Consider the following 20,314-nt stretch of genomic DNA (forward strand, 5'->3'; position numbering starts at 1 on the left):
AAAGACTTTTCTCCAGAATACCTCAAAACTCAATAACAGGAAAAAATTTGGTATGGTTTTAAAATGGGTAGTGTCCCCCAAAGGTCTTTATGTAAAGGCTCCATCCCCAAGGTAGCAGTATTGGAAAGTGTGTGGGCCTTTAAGAGATGATGTCTTACCAGAGGTTCTCAAGTCACTGGGGTGTGCCCTCAAAAGGAACTGTGTGAGTCCATCCATCCTTTGTCTCTTTCTGTTTCCTAGCTCAATATGTGAGCACTCACTTGGACATGCTGTCCTGCCATGATATGCTGCCTTGCCAGAGGCCCAAACCAATGAGGCCAGCCAATTTGGGATTTGAACTTCCAGAATCATGAGCCAAAATAAATCTTTTTCATAAATTGTGTTGGGTATATATCAGCATAGTGATAGAAAGATGACTAATACACAAACACAAACCAAAAAATGAAGTCACTTCACCAGAGAAGATATATGATGGCAAATAAGTGCTTGTAAATATGCTCAAAATCATTAGGCATGGAAAAATTAAAATTATAACTACAAGGAGATATCACTACATTTTTGTTGGCAAAGATATGGAGAATCTGGAATTTTCATACACAGCTCTTTTGAAAAGCGTTTAGCAGTTTCCCACAAGTAAAATACATCGTGATCCAACCATTAGGTATTTACCCAAGAAAAATTAAAACAGGTATCTATACAAAGATCTGTAGATGAACGTCCATAGCAGCTTTATTTGTAATACCCCAAAACTGGAACTACCCAAATTTGCATCAACGAGGGAATGGAAAAACAAACTGTAGAATATCCACACAATGGAATAACTACCCAACATAAAAAAGTAGAGATGACCCTCAAAATAATTTATGTGAAATAAGCCAGACAAAAGAAGAGTACACACTTTGATTTAATTTATGTAAAATTCAAGGAAATGCGAACTAATGCATAGTGAGAGAAAGATCAGTATCTGGGCAAGGAGGGATTTGGGAGGACAGAAAAACAGGATTGCAAAGAAGCACGAGCAAACTTCTGGGGGTGACAAAGATTTAATAGTTTGATGGTGATAATGACATATGGGCATAAAAATGTCAAAAATTTTCAACTTTCCCACTTTATATATGCGTGTTTTATTGTATGCCCTCTATGCCTTCATTAAGCTCTTTTTAATATACAATAAGAAAAAATGTTTAATATGTAAAAGAGAGGATCAGATAGTGGAGTTAACAACATTACTAGCCAAGAAGCACCAGACAAGGGTAAGGTGGGGTTTCTCTGGAGGCCTTGCAAAGAGACGATCAGCCATGGGCCCAGAACTGCTTGTCTGCTGAGGTCACGTGAGGGTGTAGGCTGTGGTACTGGATGCAAATCTTTGGGGTTAAGAAAGACAACACCCCAGGGAAGAGCTGGAAGATGGATGTTTGAGAATGTAGCTCAGGCAGATTCTTTGTCCTCCCTCGAACTCTTGTTTCAGGAATTTATCGGGGAGTCAAATGCACTCCCAGTAGTCTGATTTCTGTTTCTAATATGTGTGAGCAGTTTGTTTTGCGTTTGAGGGAGGATGTTTTTGTTTGGTTTTTGTGTTTAAACTGGGTGGTGTAACCCACGCGGAAGCTGCGATGTCCAATCAAGAATGAAAATAACGCACTTACAATCAGTGATCAGAAATCACCTCGCCACAACCAATCGGGAAATGACACAACGGGAAATTCCGAGTCTCAAACCCCAGCCTCGGCTGTGGGCTTCAGTCTCCACAGCTGCCCCGCCCGCTTCGCCCAGTTCTGTAGCCTTTTCCTTCCGGAAGGACTCCGCCCTCCTTAGCAGGAGGCGGGGTCGGCTTGGTCCCGCCCCCGGCGCGCCTTCTTTCTCCCGGCACCGCAGCGCGCAGCCTCGGCAGGGTCGCTTTACGACCGGAGGAGTCAAAGACTTAAGGTAGGAGGCCGAACTGAGGGGCGGGGAAAGGAGGTTTTTGCGTCAGAACGTAAGTGACGGCGAAGGCGGCGCGACAGCAGCTGGAGGGCAGGAGAGGCGGGTTGGTGTTTCCCGGGCCAAACCGGGATGTGGGGGGCGCGGGGCCTGGGCAGGGGCGGTAGCTGAAAGCCCGCTGCGACAGCATGGGTGAAGGGGAGCGGAGAGGGGGAGGCCTTGGGCTTCTTTGGGTGGTGGGTGGGTCCGAAGGGCAGGCGGGCCAGAGTCCCGGGTCCAGGCCGGGGATCTGACCCATGGTGCCCCCTCCCCCACTCCCCGAACTCGCAGCGCGGCCGGTCCTGTCCTCGCCATGAGGCCGCAGCAGGCACCGGTGTCCGGGAAGGTATTCATTCAACGAGACTACAGCAGTGGTACACGCTGCCAGTTCCAGACCAAGTTCCCCGCGGAGCTGGAGAACCGGGTACGCATCGTATCTCCCTGCACCTGCTCTGGGGTGAGGGAGGGTATCACGGCACGGAGATTCGGAGCGGAGAGGGAGAATGGGCAAGACATTCGGTCTGTGTCTCGGCTCTGGGGGAGAGGCAGACCCATAAGGGGGCCGTGGCCAAAGATATATGAAGGCAGCAAGATCTGATGTTTGGAGAAGGAAAATTAAGACCAAGCCCCTGGGTGTGATGTTCTTATAGAACTTTATGATGCCCAGTGTGGGAAGTCTCTATCCACCAGTCGTCGTACCCTAATGTCAGTCATCCCCACCTCCTGGTTATTGACAACAGTGATGATCAGCCATCTCACTCAGCTGGTTGTGAGCTATATCCTCCTACCTTTCCTTGCAAAGAAAGCATCATCTTCCTCGTGACTGGCATTTGTGGTCACTGTGCTGGTCAAACTGCTCAGCTAAAAAGGTTTGTTAAGTGTTGTGCCAGGCAAGGCAGACAGGCCTTCTTGGAACCTGAAAAACGTAGAGCATGACATGGGCTTGGACAGGAAAATATTTCAGAAGAGGGCCTTAAGCTCGTCACTCCCAGTTATGATCACTGGTAGCTTACCTGTTTGGCTTGCATATCAAAATTTTCATCAGCATATAAGACAAAAGTAAAAGAATGAGATTTGTTTCCTCTTCCTTCAGATTTACCCATCCCCTCAATTTTATCTTTCTGAAAAAGTTAAATGGAGTGGGTGAAGGTGTGTGTTTTCTTGTACTCCCATGTGTTCACCCAACCAAAGGACAGTTCTTTTAGTCTCTAGCTCTGTTTCCTATTCAGGTCAGTTTCTGGTTAGCTAGGGAGCAAGTTTTGTGGTTCTTTCCTCTTTGGTATCCAGGGAGAGGGACTGAGAGGTAATTAGGTATGATGTGGGTGTGAGGATTGGAAATGCTGGTCATAGACTAAGAGGGTGAGGTAAGTGCTTACTAGAGAGAGACCTACAGCAGCCATTTAAAGCCAGCTTGCAGGCTAGGATTGTAGCTTAGTGCTAGAGCATATTCTCAGCACTCCTGAGGCCCTGGGTTCAAATCCCAAACATCAAAAATAATCAGATTTTTTGACCAAGGTGTGTTGCTCTACCTGATTGACATGATCATTTATAACAATGATCATTTATAGTTTCCTTCAGCTTGATTTATAACTACCGGTAGGTTAGGGACCCAAACATGCTTCTTTAACAGTAAATTAAATATATCAAGCATGCCTTAAAAAGATGGTTTGTAGTTTCGCTTGTTTGTGAAATGCTATTCAAATGCTACATTTTGTTGTCAGTGTTGAGTTAACTTGGCATGACAGTAAGTGGACATCTCAACAGTAGTTTGAAGAGGTAGAAGTTGAGCAAGTTTAGAACTAGATTTTTAAAGTACTTTACAGTCAACATGTTCTACATGTGAATACTTACATAAAGTGGATCAAATATTTTTAAGCTTCTTTTAGAAACTATGACTTACATAATTTAAATACATTCAAAGCAATGTAAACTTTTTTCTGTACACATTCGCATATTGCAAGATTTCTTTGTATGTTTAAAAGTCAAACTTCCAGCTCATAGTTGAGACAAATACATTTATGCAGAAGCCTTCCACTGAGTATGGTAGAGCCTTTTTTTATAGTGGAGTACAGAAGCACAATGTAATCATAATACTTCAACTGATTATTACAGGAAATTGATGTTGCTAAATTCTGGAGTTATTTTACTTCTTTGACTTTATATAGCCCAGAACAGTGGTACTAAATACTGTTTGGAATATTATATGTTGCTATTCAGTTGTGCTTTTTAATTTTTTTTTCTTTATAAATGTTTGGGTTAAAATACTACCTTATATTTTAAACCACTTAGGAAAGCTTTGGGTTTGTTTTTTTTTTTTCTGTGCCAAGATTAAATTTAAATTACAGGTTTAAATCTTCCTCACTTTGATGGGAAACTGAAAGGTTTCTCTCTATGTTTCTCTACTACCCTAGAAATGTCACTGATTGCTCTGCCACTGGGTCTGATTTTCCTTATGTGAGAATATCCCACTAGGCAGTTTAATAGAAGAAGAAACTAACATACAAATGTTTTGTGTTACTTGTATGCATTTTTTTAAAAGCATACATTTGTGTACTTTGAGAGTTTAGATAAGTTCTAGTAACAAGATTACCTCTCCACCACTTGTTAGAATGCTTTGACATTTAAGTGCTTTGTTGCTAGACAGGTTTTTTTTGTTTTGTTTTGTTTTTTCCTGGAAATTTGCAAATATAAATACACTAAAGCATAGTCTACTCAAATTTGGATTAAGTATAGGTACAATATTTCAACAAAATAACAACTTTATGCCAGATAGTTCTTTAAAGGAAGCTTTAGTCTCATTTCAGCCAAAATGCAGAGATATCTTAGTCACCCTTAGTCTGGGTAGAAGAAAAATGGAGTGGACTATAATTGTGGCTGTAATTCCCCTACATACTTTTTAAAATATGTCTACATTTGGTCTGTAGAGATTACCTTTGATTTGCCACCTTGGATTTGTGATCACTCTAAGCTTTAGCACCATGCAATTCAACAAGAACAAAAAAATTCTGGGAAAGAGTCTGATTTCCATTCTGGGTTTCAGTGTTTAATGGTCCAAATTTGTATTTTGCTCCAACTTTATATATCTCCAAATTTAGATTTAATTCCTGTATCAGTGTTCAGAGAGTGACAGGAGTACAGAGAGCTGTCTTCTTAGGGCCTAAAGGAAGTAGGGGAAAAAAAGCCTTAATTTGTTATTTTGAGCTCTTGCATTTTAAGGACAGTTGTGTCACTTAACAATAAGGATACATTCTGACAAATACATCAGGCAATTTTTTTGTTGTACAAACATCATAGAATAAACTTACACAAATCTGAAATGTATGAGGCTGCTGCTGACATATTATTTTATAGTAAACTTATAAGTAGGAATAAAGTATAGCACAGAATATACATAAACCAGTAACATATTCACTTATTATTATCATCATGGGGAGTTTTATGTACTATTCATAATTGAATACATAACTACTTTCTCTACGACTGGCAACATGGTTGGTTGTTGACACCAGTACTACCACAGACGTGAAGGATGTATTCCCCTACTATTTCGTGTGTGTCACTAGGTGATAGTAAATTTTCAGCTCAATTATAACAACATGGGACCACTGTCATATGCAGCCTGTCAACCTAAACATGATGTAGTAAACTACCGTTATGTTATATGCCTTTACTGAAGTTATTTTTTGTGTATTAGATATTGAAACCAGGGCCTCACAAATGCTGAGCATGTGCTCTACCACAGAACCACACCATAAACCCATCAAAAACTTTTTTTTCTTCTTTTAATCTTTTTCTAAAACAGTTTTCACTTTGGTTTTTTTGCTTATTTGTTTTTCCTACCTGGCCTATGATTTTGCCTCGTACATCCTTTGAGGTTCTTTGATATCTTTCTGAATCTGTTTCAATTGAAAGGAAAACTTCATAAAAGGGGATTCATAAGTAAGTAATTATAAGTTTTATGAATTATGGAGGCATTATGTGAAAGAAGGCCTAAAGTGAAGACAGGTAAATTGTAATTTGTTACCAAGAATGACAGTATTAGATAAAATACTCTTACAATGGGTCTTAAAAGTCCTAGGGTCAAATATTGAGATTCAAATTCTATAAAGCACTATTAGAAGAAGAAAGTAAAGTGATATTGGAAGAATAAAGTAAAAGCAGATAGTTAGAGTGAAAAAGTAGATGTTAGAGTGGTACAGTTGTGTGCCATTTAACAATAACATGAACAGGAACACGTAAATGCATCATTAGGTGATATCCTCCCTTTTGATCATCATGGAGTGTAGTCACACACACTAAGGGCTGCCACATTGCTGGCTGATATAATCTATGTGGCCACTGTCACATATGTGGTCTCTCATTGAGTGAAACATCACAGGGCATGACTATTAGTGTAAACTTATAGCAACAATGTCATTGAATAGAAAGAGGTGATAGGAGTGACTTGGTGTGAAAAGTTGTTATTTTGTTCCATTGTGAGCTTTTAGTAACAAAATAGTTATTTTAAAAGATGGCAGACAGGGAAAGCAGAATATAGAACTTTGTAGCTTTTAATCACCCTACTTAAAATAACCTTTCATTTTCCTAGTAATTTCTAATGTTTAGATACTCAATTTAAGATTACTTCCCAAATAGAGGGAACTTCTTCCTTTTATGACCCCACTGTGCCTTGTATATGCCTTTACTATGATGTCTAGTTTATGGAGTTTTTATGTTTTACAGAACTAAACTCTTTGAGAACTGAAACAGTGTCTTATTCATCTTTCTCTAAGGCTGGTCATAGGATTTGATAGGAGGTGCTCAATCAATGTGAATACAAGTGAATGAAGAAAAGAATAGATTGTGTAATTTAGTTATTTGAAATTTGTTATAAAGAATAAAGAACAACCAGCCTTGAAGACATCCAGTATTCATAAGAAGGATAAAATTAAACAATCCCCAATCGGTTTCAGTAACAATCCAGATCGAATCACCTAAAAAATTATTTACTGACTTTATTTTTTTTTTTTGCATTACAATTCTTAATACACCATTATACAATAATTTATCATATCTCTGATTATATATAAGATTTGTTGACACCAAATTCACATCTTCATACATGTATTTTGTATAATGATGAGTATTTGCTGACTTTAAAATTGCAAAATATCAATATAATTTAGTCATAGAAAGCATTAATGAGTTGCTGGGGTTTTTTCCAAAACTTACTTTTAAATTCTTTCTTCCCTACAGATTGATAGGCAGCAGTTTGAAGAGACAGTTCGAGCTCTAAATAACCTTTATGCAGAAGCAGAGAAGCTTGGGGGCCAATCGTATCTTGAAGGCTGTTTGGCTTGTTTAACAGCATATACCATCTTCTTATGTATGGAAACTCATTATGAGAAGGTAAAGCCACATTTGTTGTCTCTAAATCTCTTGAAATCATAAAGAAAGTACATTTATTATACATTTGTGTTTCCATAGTGAAAATTGCCATAAAGTTAATAGGGGCATCTAGGTGATAATTCAAGTTATAATGTTGCTCCTTTATCCAGAGCATATAGGAATGAGTCCTGAGTGTTTCAGAAACAGAGAAGAATTGGTGTGTCCACTGGGAATCAACAAGTCAGTTGATTCTCTTAAGATGAATGTGGAGAATCTATTATATATTCTCATTCTGTCCCATCTTTTTGAGGATCATTTTGCTTTATTTCCCCAAATTTCTGTCTTCAGTTTTATCCTGCCACCTGAGTTCTTTTCTTTTCTTACCAAATAACTGCTGAATCCAGAGTTGCTGGCTTCTCAACTTGAGGTGTCCAAAAGTCAAAACTCCGATCTCTTTATTTTGTTCAATAGTACCACTGTCTTTTCACTACCATTTTTAGGTATAAGAGATGAAAAAGAGAAAAATAATTAGTTGTCAAAGACCGAAATGTCTTTCATTTTCCTGTTTATTAATTCACTTCATCTGTCTTTATCCTAATTTGTGCCCCTATTATCTCTCTTGTATTGAATTAGTCTCCTGATCCATCTGATTTCTTCCCTTCTTTTACTTTTCCAGCCTATCTGCTACTGACTTTATAAAACAGCCTTACTTCCTACCACTGCTGCTAAGTAAGAGATCTTTTCTAACTTCCCAGTTACTGCTACTGGGTCAGGTTCAAGCACCCCTTGAGCTGACCTCCAGCTTACCACGCCAGCTGTGTCTCCCACCCCTTTCACTTTCTTCATCATCTAAACTTGATGCTCATCAGTCACAAAAGATGCTCTCCATAGTTTTCATCCATCTATGACATTCTTCCCATATTCAGATACCACTCATTCCTTATTTCCCACTTCATCAAACTTTTCCTTACTCTTCTAATCTGAATTTTTTTCTTTTCCTCTGTATCCCTACACCATTTGATTTCTATTCTATGTGACGTGTGCTTTACTTGGAATATAATGGTTTATGTTCACGTCTTATTTGCCCTTCAACTATGTATTATTGTTGAGGTCAAATAATACCTTCACCAATAAATATCCCTCTTAATGCCTAACACTGTACTCTCTTAGTCTTAACTACAAGCCTATCTTATATAAAAGGTATATTTAAATACCTAAGTTAGCAGTTTGTATCCTGCATATCACATTCAGAAGCAGCTAACATTTATTTCTGTTTTTAAAGTTACCCAGAATTAGTATCAGCTTGCAATCTGTTTTGTTTTGTTTTGTTTTGTATCTCTTCTTTAATAATTTAATTTGGTGAATGAAAGGTCAGGGGATTCATTCATTCAATAAATATCTGTTGAAAGTCTCCTGTGTGTTAAGTAACGTGCTAAGCAAGATACCAGGGAAATAATTGAACAAGACAAACAAACATGATTGCTGACCTTGTGGAGTTGATAATTTCATGGTATCAAACTGATACTAACAAGTAAAGAAGTAAAACTAACAAAATTATAAAATGAATAAGTGCCTTGAAGGAAATAAACTGACCTATGATATAATAGGAACCTAATTTAGATTGCATGGTCAGAAAAGACCTCAAGGTGATGACATTTAAGCTGCTCTCTCAAGGATGAAAATCCTGATACCATTCTGGCAGAGAGATGAGTATATGCAAAGGCCCAGGGAGCTTAATGTGTTCCAGGAACTGAAAGAAGATAGTATGGCACAAGAAGAGGGATCAGAGAATGCCTCAGATGGATTTGGAAAGGTACACAGGAGTGGCATCACACAAGAGTATGTTGTTCTTGTAAAGAAGTATAGCTTTTATTTGTGGTGCAGCCAGAAGTTACTTGGAAGTTTTAAACAGGAGACTAATATGGTCAGATTTTCATTTCAAAGAGATCTTTTCGCTCTGGGAAAAAGTTTAGGAAGCTCCACAAAAGTCCACACAGAAGTACTACACACAATAGTGTAGATGAAAGGGAGTGATCACCTCAAGAGATATGTTAATAGTAGAACCAAGACCCTCAGAGAAGAGCTCCATATAAAAGAGGAAGGTGTGCTAAACACAAATGGATAAAAAAATATGGTCATCCAGCTAGCGTGGTGATGCATGCTTGTAATCCCAGCAGTTTTGGAGATGGGAGGCAGGAGGATCGAAAGTTTAAGGTCAGCCTGGGCAACTTAGTGAGACCCTGTCTCAAAATAAAAAGGACTCAGGATATAGCTCAGTGGTAGAGTAGTCCTGGGTTCAATCCCCAGTGCATAAGGGGAAAAAAATTTTGTCATTCAAGAATGATCATTTAAAGAGAAGTACATGATATTGCCAATTAAGATAGAAATACATCCTCTTGGGTGTTTTGTGTTTAGTGGCATATTAGAGACTATTTCTCTATACCATTTAAATTTGTTTATAAAATTTTAATTAACAAATTTAATTAATTTGTTTATAAAATTTTAATTAATTTGTTCATGTATATTTGCTGAAATAGATATTAGATACTTCCTGCTGACATCAGTTGTGGAAAGAAATTAATAATTGGGTGCCAGCCAAGTCATACTAGTTAAAGGGATCCTGAACACATTCATCTTTCCGAGTTCTCTCAACTGTAAATTGTATGTTGGAATTATATGTTGCCTCACATTCAGGAAATACTTAGTAAGCGGTCTTTTCTTGAGATCAGTTTTAAAATGAAGTTCATGTCTATATAAGTTTGATGGGATATTTGTGAACTCACAAATGTGTTTTTACTCTAAGCATAAATAATACTTTTTAGCCATCTGCTAGTTTGGATGCTAAAATACCTAGCTCTCAATTAAAATCCATTTGATAACGTTAAAAGATGATTTTTCTCAATATCAAATATAAATGGAAATTGATCCCAGTATGTTTTAACTTAGATTTATAGACAATATATGAAGTACTAGTTTATAGATCTAATCAAGACCTTTTTTTTTTTTTTAAGTTATAGATGGACCCAATACCTTTGCTTTATTTATTTATTTTATGTGGTGCTGAGTATCAAACCCAGTGCCTTACACATGCTAGGCAAGCACTCTTCCATCGAGCCACAACCCCAGCCCTAATCAAGATTTCTTTTTATAAAGCAAGTGAAAACCAAATAAAATTAATCAAGAAACCAAGACTTAAGGCATGATCAAACTTTCAAATAAATGATATTTTTTCCTAGGAATTAGATACAAATAACCAGATCTTGCAAAGTTAGTAACTAATGATTATAATATAGTGTACCTGTACTTTTATCTTTTGATGGGGGGAGCTGATGATGGAACTCAGGGCCTCACTAGGCTAGTGCTTTACCACTAAGCTACACCCCCAGCATGTACCTATACTTTGTTTTTCTTTTCTGGTTTTTTGGGTCTGTTTGTTTGTTTTGGCAGGTGGGAGGCAATACTGGAGATTGGACATAGGGGTGCTTTACTACTGAAGTTCATCCTCAGCCCCTTTTTTATTTTGAGACAGGTTCTAAATTGCCAAATCTGGACTGGAACTTGTGGTCCTCCTACCTCAGTCTCCTAAATTGTTGGGGTAACAAACATATGCTACCACTGCCAGCTGCATACCTATACTTTTAAAAGAAAACTTTTAAAATATGTCTTTTTGTCTTTAATAATCTTTAAAAAAGAGAAAAAGTAAGAATAATCATCCTCTCCCTTCCCAGACTGTCCCCTAGGAATTTCTGTGATTTTATTTATTTATTTATGAAAAGACAGGGTTGAGTCATCAGTGTCTTTTGTTTTAAATACTCAAGTTTCTAGTAGTCTAGAGTTAGGCAAATATAATGATGCTTACACTTTTGTCATGTGGGTTAAATTTTTTGAATTTGTAAATAGGCTTTTTAAAACTTGCTAGAACAATTCATGCATTTTGTTTCCCATACTGTGCCATTTATTGATTTAAAATGAAGATAAAGACTTCAGTGTTGTTTCTCTATTGTTGCTATCCATGATAATTAGGGAACAAATGAGCTTGTGGAAGGTTCTCCTCTCAGTAACTGTCCGCCTTGTTTATCAACTAGAAAGCATCTCTTTTTACTGTGTACTGAAATCTAAAAAGATTAGTTAGAAAGACAGACACTTGGGTATTTTCTGTATATGCTCACACCAAGCCTCACTCAGGCTGTTTTTTCTTGAAAGTCTAGTGGACCATCTTCAGTTTAATATTTCTAGGGAAACCTTCCAGAGGTTTGACCATGTTTCATTTTGTAAATATACAAATCGTGTCAAAGGTCTGAGAATAATAGATAATTTTTTTAAATATTATGGTTTATTTTGACATTGATTTACCAAAATAATAACATGTCAATGTAAGGTTTCTTGGGGTGAGAATTGTGCTTTGTGCTGCCACTATTATTAATTTTATGTTTCTAAGGGGCCTTAAAAGTTTAAAAGCATCTTGTTTAGGACAGAATTGCCTTCACCAAAGTAGCATAAAAGGATTTGGAGTTTATACAAAAAGAAAACTAATTGTTTTCTTTCTGAACTGAACCTATATGCACATGAATGTTACTAGAGTTTAAATAAAAATCTTGCCCAACAAAGTTATGCTTGAATTAAATAAAGGAATGCTATTTCCTTACTAGTAACTTGTAACCCTAAAAGAAAAGGAAAGCTGTTCTGAAGGAATCCTTTCTTCAAAACCAGCCATGCAAACCTTTTTCTGAGTGTCCCCTCCAGTATTAATGGACAGAGGCAAAGAGAGACTGAGTCTCTAGTTTCTGATTCTGGCATTTGAGCTCAGAAGGAAATTGAAGAGAAGATTAAGAGTCCTGAGTTGGACACCTTTATGGGATACTTCCTTCTGTTCATTATTTTAGGATGATTGACAACTCTGATACACAGATAGTACCTGAAGCTTGCCTTCTTTTTTTTTTTTTTTTTTTTTCCGGCTCATAATGACCAAGCACAGCTCAGATTCTTTGAAAGCTGAAAATGGGAGTGATATATGCATTGCTTCAGGTAATTAAGTGAAAAAATCTTTTTTTAGAAATAGTATTTTTAATTAAAGAATAATGCAGACTGCTCTATCAATAATTCTACCCTTTTTTAAAAGAGAAAACTTGAGATTGTACTGTCCACAAAGGTATAACTTGAAAAAACTACATCTTTCTTCAGTAAGGAAATTCTTTGTACAACCGTATAATTTTAAATTCTAAATAAATTTATACCACAGCATCTAAATTGTATCATCTGAATTTGTTAGTTTGGCCTGATACACATACCCCCATCCTTAAAATATTGCTTAACTTTAAACTTTATTTTTATATAGTTCTTTTTCCCCTTTGTGCTGCAGTCACGTTTCTGACTTTATCATTTACTGATAGTGTGAATTTAAGAAAATATATAGTAATTTAAAGAGCTGAATCAAAGTCCCTTTGAACATTAGAGCCAGAAAAGGGTTATGAATAACTTTGAGCCTGAAATAAAACATGTAACTCTTTGATTTTGGATAAAGCTATTAAGATTTATTTTCTTCTAGCTTATCTGTCTCAGAATTGCCATTACTAAAGCTAGAGATGTGGCTATTCCAGAAGTTCCTTTTTATTCTATCTGGTTTTTGTCTGTATTTGCCTTGACTTTTACAAGCTTAATACTAAACTTATAAATTGAGGTTCCTGCCTGGGAAACAAGAGTAAACTGCAGAATAAGACTACATGCAAACATGGAAATGCACAACTGTCACAATCAGAAACTCCATGACAGCTAATGTCTGCATGCTCTAAAAGGAAATAAACTTTCCTTTTCTAAAATGACTGGGTTCCCTTTAGTTATAGGCCAACTTTGTACCATTACGAAAATGCACAAAGAAAGGAAAACATTCGGAAATGTTGAAAGAGAAGGCCAGGAACTGTCCTTGATTTTAGAAAAGGTCACATTACCTGACACTTACTGAGTAATGAGAGAAGCATAACAAGCTATTGCGTATGTAATTGTCAGTTTATTTCTGTATATCCATGGTTAAGGTGACAGGGAGGTAAGAAGGAAGGAAGTTGGTTCTCATCATGCTTTTGTATACATTTGTATTTACACTGCATGGAAGATACTTTTGAGTTGAACAGTCTTATCACCCTGTGCTATAAATTGAATGCAACTGATGTGAGCCGATTAATCAGAGCTCTGTATTCTGCCTTACAATATCCATTTGACTTCCCTTGAAAACTAATTCCACTGTCTGAATATTTTGAGATCTAGCTTATGCAACAAGGGAAATCTGCTGAAATTTGTAAAAAGCTGCGGTGTCTCTTTCTGCCAGGTTCTGAAGAAAGTCTCCAAGTATATTCAAGAACAGAATGAGAAGATATATGCTCCCCAAGGTCTCCTCCTGACAGACCCTATTGAGAGAGGACTTCGAGTTGTATCTTTTTTTTAGTCCACATCATAAGGTCTAAATATTTTAAAAAAAAAAATTGATGATACCGTTGTGCGTTGGCCAGAGACAGTTTAATTCCTATCTTTTGTAGGAAGTTTCTCTGTGAATTGCATATCTACTGTAAACATGCTGTCTCCAGCATTTTTTCTAAAAGCATGTCTTTTGTATTGTACAGGTCTCTGGATTGTTTAGTATTCTGGTTACCATCTTTCTTGGTGGTTCTGAGGGCATCTTGTAGTAATAATGGGGGTTGTATGAGTAATGCATTTCAGCTGCAGAAACTCTGAACCTAAAGCCCCTTTGAAATGTATAAACTCATAATGTGTGGTGAGACTTGTCATCCAAATGAATTGCAGTTCCATGGGGTCATCTGACTAGTTGAAATCAATTACAGATGCCAGATGTTTAATTTCATTACCTTTGACACATGTGCATATTTTTAGAAGCAGTAAGCTTTGAAAATCGCTAAGTGAATTTGGTAAATAAAATTGCAAAAACTAATTTAGCTTGATAACTGAAGTAATGAGTAAATAATTTCCTAAAAAACCTAGGTCACAAAATCATAGGCCTTCCAGCTGATAATAATTTCAGCAGTTTTATTTATACTCTGCAGCAGTGATTTTTAAACTTTTAGGGGTCATGAACCCTCTCTCAAGAAAAGGTTTTCATATAATTTCAAGGCAATTTTGAACCACTGAATTAATTACCTCCATGAATTCTCAGTTAAGAATTTCCTAATTCTACAAATAAAGCACCCTTTTCATATTTTTTTTGTAAATAAATCATTAGTGTTAGAATTTTCAGCAAAGTGGAGAAAGTAGGTTTAACAAAGTAGCAAATCTCTGCAAACCATATACATGTTGCCATAGTCAGTCCCCTTTTGTATGTTGCATTCTATAGTGTGTTTTCTTAACAGCCATGTTGTTTAGATTGAAATTACCATTTATGAAGACAGAGGCATGAGCAGTGGAAGATAAAACCATAAAATTAAAGGTAAATATGAAGTAATATGGTTTATATACAGCTTTTGAAAATTTATACATGACTTTTCCTGTCTGCATAATAAATAAGTCATTGAATCATGCAGTTAAATAATGTTATATTTATTGTATTAGCTTAAGCTGATCACCCAAGCAACTTGATTTTTAAAATAACTCAAGATAAATTTAGTAATAGAATTTAATTTTTTCCCCATATTGTCTCTAGGTTAGTTTTGTTTTTTGTTTTTAGAGTAAGGATTATTTGTCTTGTTTTGTTTTAACTATCCTAAACACTTAAGTGTTGGATTTTTTTGTATATGAATCAGTTCAGAGATTTGCCTGCATATTTGACAAACGGTTTTAATAAGGAAAGAAATATTTATTTCAGAGAGAAGTGGTAAGATTCTGAATATTTCTTTTATTATATTTAAGTGGCTTCAGAGCCCTGCCTAAAAAACTTGACCTAGTAGGTAAAATTGATTCCTGTTTAAAATGTTAATGTTCTTTTATATCCAGATAATGCCCTTTAATAAGTAAGAAACAAACTAGTTAATACTAATTAGAATTTATAGGCAGAATCATGTTGAGCCCATAACTACATTTGGTTGGCCTTCTAAGGGACAGTAGATAACAGTTAACCATTGTCAATTTCAGTTATGTGCACTCTCTACAAAAGTATTCTGCTGCTACACTTTTCTAATTGGCTTGCAGATATTTATTGCTCATTCACAGGCAGCACAGACTCAGAATAAATGCATTGGAGAGGGGGGACATACCAGGGATTGAACTCGGGGGCACTTGACCACTGAGCCACATTCCCCAGCCCTATTTTGTATTTTATTTAGAGACAGGGTCTCACTGAGTTGATTAGTGCCTCACCATTGCTAAGGCTGGCTTTGATCCTCCTGCCTCAGCCTCCCAAGCTGCTGTATGACAGGCATGCACCACCACGCCCAGCTACATATTCTTTTCTAAGGCAACAATAATAGTTCCCACATACATCACACCCACTGTGTACCAGGTACTGTACCAATGGTCCTTCTAAATTACCCCAAAACCCTGTAAAATGTTTCCCCCATTTTACAGATGAGCAAACTGGGGTACTAAATGTATTAAATTATCAAGATCCCATAGTGAACGAGTATTTAGAATATGAATCCGAGTATGACTAGCCATAAAAAGCCAGTTTTATACACCACACTTCTTTTGCAGTGTTTGCAGCAGTAGGAAAATACAGGAAGGAAAGAGTTTATCAGAATATTCTAGATGTGTGTCCCTTTCTTCTCTTTCCTTTTTCAACAGCCTTTTTAAAAGATCATTTTTTCCTGCTCCTGTTCCATTTATTGAATTCTACAAATCATTCAACATTCCAGAGCTGCCTTCTTTGAGCACTAATGTGTCATCTGAACCCTTGAAAAACCAGAGATTTAAATGATGACATCCTCTGCCATATGTTTTATTCCTTTAAAAAGGCTTTGTTTTGGAACACATAATGTTACTTGTCCATAGACTTTCTTGTGTACAATTTTTAAACTGTTATTTTTCAAAATGTTATTTCTCAAACAATCAAGTAGGAACTTTCTGTGTGGTTTGTGTTACATGCTATTTGAATAAGTTTGTTTTATCAATTGCAGCTGCATTGACTTGGCACAACCCATTTGTCATGACTCATTTTGCAGCTATTATTGCTTAATAGGATGTTTTTCTGAGGTGGTACGGGATTTTAAGCAATTACACACCAGAGACTAATCTATCAATATTCAAACAACTGTGAAATTTTGAAATGGGGAAGATTTACATTAGGAACTTCTGGATAGTTTCATGAATGCAAATATTTTTGTTCAATACAATTTAGTGTACAGAGCTATTCTTGGTCCAGGATCTGGTGTGGGCTGAGATCTTGGAGAAGAGGGAAAATTAGAAGAATAATTTATTTAGTTCTACAGTTTTTCTTAAGTGTGCAAGTTGTCTGCATATTAAAGTATTACATGGGAATTAAATTTAACAAAAGAATACATCAACCATGGTCTTCATTTTATAGAAGAGCTTTAAACAAAATCATGTTGCTCTTTGATTTTTTTTTTTTTAATATCATGTATCTCTATTAGTAGATACACTGATAAGTGTTTTTCTCTCTGGATTAAGAGTGTTGTCTTTATTTTAAAAAATTAATGATTATTATATCACAAATTAGTGATAATAAAAATAGCTAACATTTGTTGGCACTGTGTGCCAGCCATGATTAATCAATCAATTGTAATTAATTTACAATTAAACAGCCATTGTAAATGATTAATCATCACAACTCTCCAAGGTGGATATTCTTTTCCCTGTTTTTCAAGTGAGGAAACTGAGGCATGGAGAACTGAAGTTACTTAAAGATTAAACAGCTAGTAGATAGCAATCAAGCACCCTGTCTCAGTGTTCAGCAGCTGACCCTGTGCTAATCATGGCATGATTGGCCAGAGATCTGATTATATAGGTTTGATTTCTAGACTGTTAAGCTGCATTCTGATTTAGACAAGTCATACAGATGTCAGTATTCTATCAGTTGGAACCCTTGCTTGGTGGAATATAGCCCATATAGAATAAGTTCATATCAGTTGATGTAAGAGAGATGGTTAGAGGTGATTTTTAGTACCCTTTTCTAAAACTTTTATTTTTCTCCTCTGATTATAGATCCCACATCCAGCTGGGACCCTCATCTACCCACTGGCTGATCACAGAGTGTCCCTACCTCCTCTCCAGAGCATCATTCCTTTGTATCTGCTGCCAGAGCCACGGTGCCATTTACTCCAAGGACTAACTTTCTAAAATTCCACACCTGGAGTGACCTCTAGTCGCTCAGCATCCACTTTGTGTCTTTAAATTGTGTAGGATTCTGTAATCTTTTGATTCGTTTCTGAGAAAACACAATGAAGCATTTCACATTTTTTTATTCAAAGTGATTATAAAATATGCAATTGGTCAGCCCAATGCAAAGTTTTATTTATTTCTTACTTGCCACCAGTATCATGAAATCTATTCATTCCTTGGGCCAATTTTCCAGGTGGCTTTAGATTTAAACGAGTTTATATTAGTGAATGTTCAGTCTTATTCCCCCAAATTAATAAATGGCTTTTTTCCAGGTGAGGGATAGACTGTGTCTGTGGTTATGCTGATGCATTTCCCAGATTTCAAGAATACCAGTTTTGCCATGATTCAAATCTTGAGATTGATTTCTGCTGTTCAGTTTTCAAACCAAAACTCATTGAAAAAATACTGTATAATGTTATTTGTTTTACTATAGCAGTTATATCTAATTAAAGCAGTATTGAATGCAATTTCCAGTTATTTTATTTGGAGCCGTTTATGTTATTATTGCATTACCTTGAATGTTGGAAAGATGTGGTTTGTGTTGCTTGTTCATTACACAAATAAGTAAGCACAATAAAGTGGATGCTAAACCATCAAACACATATGTCCCTGCTGTGTCCCTGAATGTGTAATAAGCAAGTATAGTAAATATTTTAATTATAGTTTTGTTATAAATATAACTTATGAGAAAAAAATTTGATAGGCATAATACTGTATATTGCTAATTTTTAACCCTACTGGCAACTTTATGATTTATAGATTCCTCATACAGCCTCGTACAGTATTCAGTGCACAGAAATCTTATAATTGGTTTCAAATAAGTTAAGTGACTTCCAAGTTAAACTCTTAAGTCTGAATCAGTACTTCTAGCTCTTCTTTTGTCTGTATGTTCCTAGTGTTTGGGTTTCTTATGCCCCTCATTCTTTTCTGGGTTTGAGAGCACTGTATTTGGGAGAAAGTTAAGAAATATATTAGGAGAGAACGAAGCAGTTAAAAGTTTTACTTTCAGAGATATTGTAGGTGCTAATACTGGATTTAACCTTTCAGATGTAATTTCTTTTCTGGATGTGGTAGTTATTCAATAAATCCCATAGGTCTGTGTAATATTTTAATTGTATAAAACTTTGTTACTTTATAGCCTCTTATAGTGTGTCTGCCTTTTAAACCCATTGCAATAACTTTGCTGAAATATTAACACATTAGTAAAACTTTTCTTAAACAAATTGTCTCTGTGTCATATTTGGTGTGATTTGATAAAGTGGTAAATGACATGGCATTAAATGTGGCAGAAAGATTGAATCACTGGTTACAATGTAGATTAGTTTTTTGTTTTATTTTTTGATTAGGGGGATTGAACCTGGAGTCACTGTTCCACTGAGCTACACTATTTTTATTTTGAGGCAGGGTCCCACTAAGTTGCCTAGCCCGGCCTCAAACTTGCAATCCTCCTGCCTTGGCTCCCCTGTCACTGGAATTACAAGTGTCCCTGCACGTACCATAAATGAATATCAGTAGGTCACACCTTTCGCTTGTTTACATGTTTTTAGAGCAGATACAGTAGTGTTGATAAAAGTCAAGGAATAGTTCCCAAGAGTTTTAAAAAGTATACAAAGAGACTGGAATGGTTGATTAGGAAAATGGTCACAATTGTTGTTACTGTCTTAGATCATCTGATGACGCCAGTTTTTTTTTTTTTAATGATGTAGATTTGTAGAGAATAACAGTTTATAAGATAGTCTATTCATTTGTGACCTTATTTTCCTACATAAAATGTTCAACTTCTTTCCTATCCAGTGAAACAAATAGTAACACAAGTAGTCAATTAATGTCCAGTAGTGTAAACTTGGAAATGTGTAGAGCATAGCAAACACCTAATTAACATCTTTGTTAGGAATGCCAAAATGTAGGTTCTGGACTATGTAACTTCTAGGATTCTTAGGATACTTTAGGAGTGCAATCTAGGTGTAGGCTGCTCCAAAATGAGTGGATACAATTACATTAGGAGATTCATAACCCTTTTTGGGGTAACTCAAGAGTCTCCGAAAAGGATCTGATTATTTTAAATTTATACCTCTCATTGGCAGGGGTTAATGAATTTTCTATTGTCAATATGGCTACCCCTGGGGTTTCTGGTTACTTAAAATGTTTTCCTATCCTGAAGTAGCCCATCCATATGCAGATGTGACATTCTGTGAAATTCTGCCTAAAACCATGAAGTCCTATAGGAATTGAATGCCTACCAAGTTTTTAAGCCTCCATCTTGCAGAATTAATTTTTGTAAATCAGGCACTACCAAAGATTTTAGTTAAGCACAATTATCAAGTTAAAACAAGTTTATTTATGGTAATGGAATTTTCTGGGGTTTTGTTTTTTATTTTTAGAAATAGGATTTTGCTATCTTCTCCAGGCTGACCCTGACCTGGGCTCAAGTAATCCCCCTGCCTCAGCCTGTCAAGTAGTTGGAACTACTGATGTTTGCCACAGACTTTGTTTTATTAATAGTATCTGAACTAATGATAATGATAATTTAACTGCTTAAACTTTAAAAGATAGTGATAATTGTGTACTGTCCCTTTTTTCTTGATAGTGAAATTTTTAATGTTCAAATTCATAAATTGACAAATTCACATTTTTTTAAAAAGAGTACAGGGACTTAATCCTCTATTGCTAGGTATGTTTTTCTTGTTATGTTCATATGTACTACTACCTCACATTT

General features: G+C 36.2%; 1 protein-coding gene across 4 annotated transcripts; it reads left to right on the plus strand.

The window, feature by feature from the left end:
- Positions 1-1,971: 1,971 nt before the first annotated feature.
- GOLGA7 (golgin A7) lies at positions 1,972-18,825 on the plus strand. Of its 4 annotated transcripts, XM_081269171.1 has the most exons (6): positions 1,972-2,026; positions 2,251-2,383; positions 7,195-7,347; positions 13,646-13,747; positions 14,692-14,755; positions 17,422-18,825. In XM_081269171.1, exons 2-5 carry the CDS (start codon positions 2,273-2,275, stop codon positions 14,737-14,739), a joined length of 414 nt encoding a protein of 137 aa, XP_081125297.1. In that variant the 5' UTR covers positions 1,972-2,026; positions 2,251-2,272; the 3' UTR covers positions 14,740-14,755; positions 17,422-18,825. The 4 variants fall into 4 exon arrangements, with proteins under 4 accessions (XP_081125297.1, XP_081125298.1, XP_081125296.1 ...); XM_081269172.1 differs by lacking the exon at positions 1,972-2,026 and having other exon boundaries at positions 2,033-2,383; positions 14,687-14,755; XM_081269170.1 differs by lacking the exon at positions 1,972-2,026 and having other exon boundaries at positions 2,033-2,383.
- The last annotated feature ends 1,489 nt before the right edge of the window (positions 18,826-20,314 follow it).

The sequence above is a fragment of the Spermophilus citellus genome, assembly GCF_964194105.1.
Source record: "Spermophilus citellus genome assembly, chromosome: 16".
Lineage (NCBI taxonomy): Eukaryota > Metazoa > Chordata > Mammalia > Rodentia > Sciuridae > Spermophilus > Spermophilus citellus.

Coding starts and splice junctions, on each gene's coding strand:
- GOLGA7 (XM_081269171.1), top strand. CDS start 2,273: ATGAGGCCGCAGCAGGCACCGGTGTCCGGGAAGGTATTCATTCAACGA. Junction 7,348..13,645: donor TGGAAACTCATTATGAGAAG/GTAAAGCCACAT, acceptor TCTTTCTGCCAG/GTTCTGAAGAAAGTCTCCAA. Junction 13,748..14,691: donor TTGAGAGAGGACTTCGAGTT/GTATCTTTTTTT, acceptor CATGTTGTTTAG/ATTGAAATTACCATTTATGA.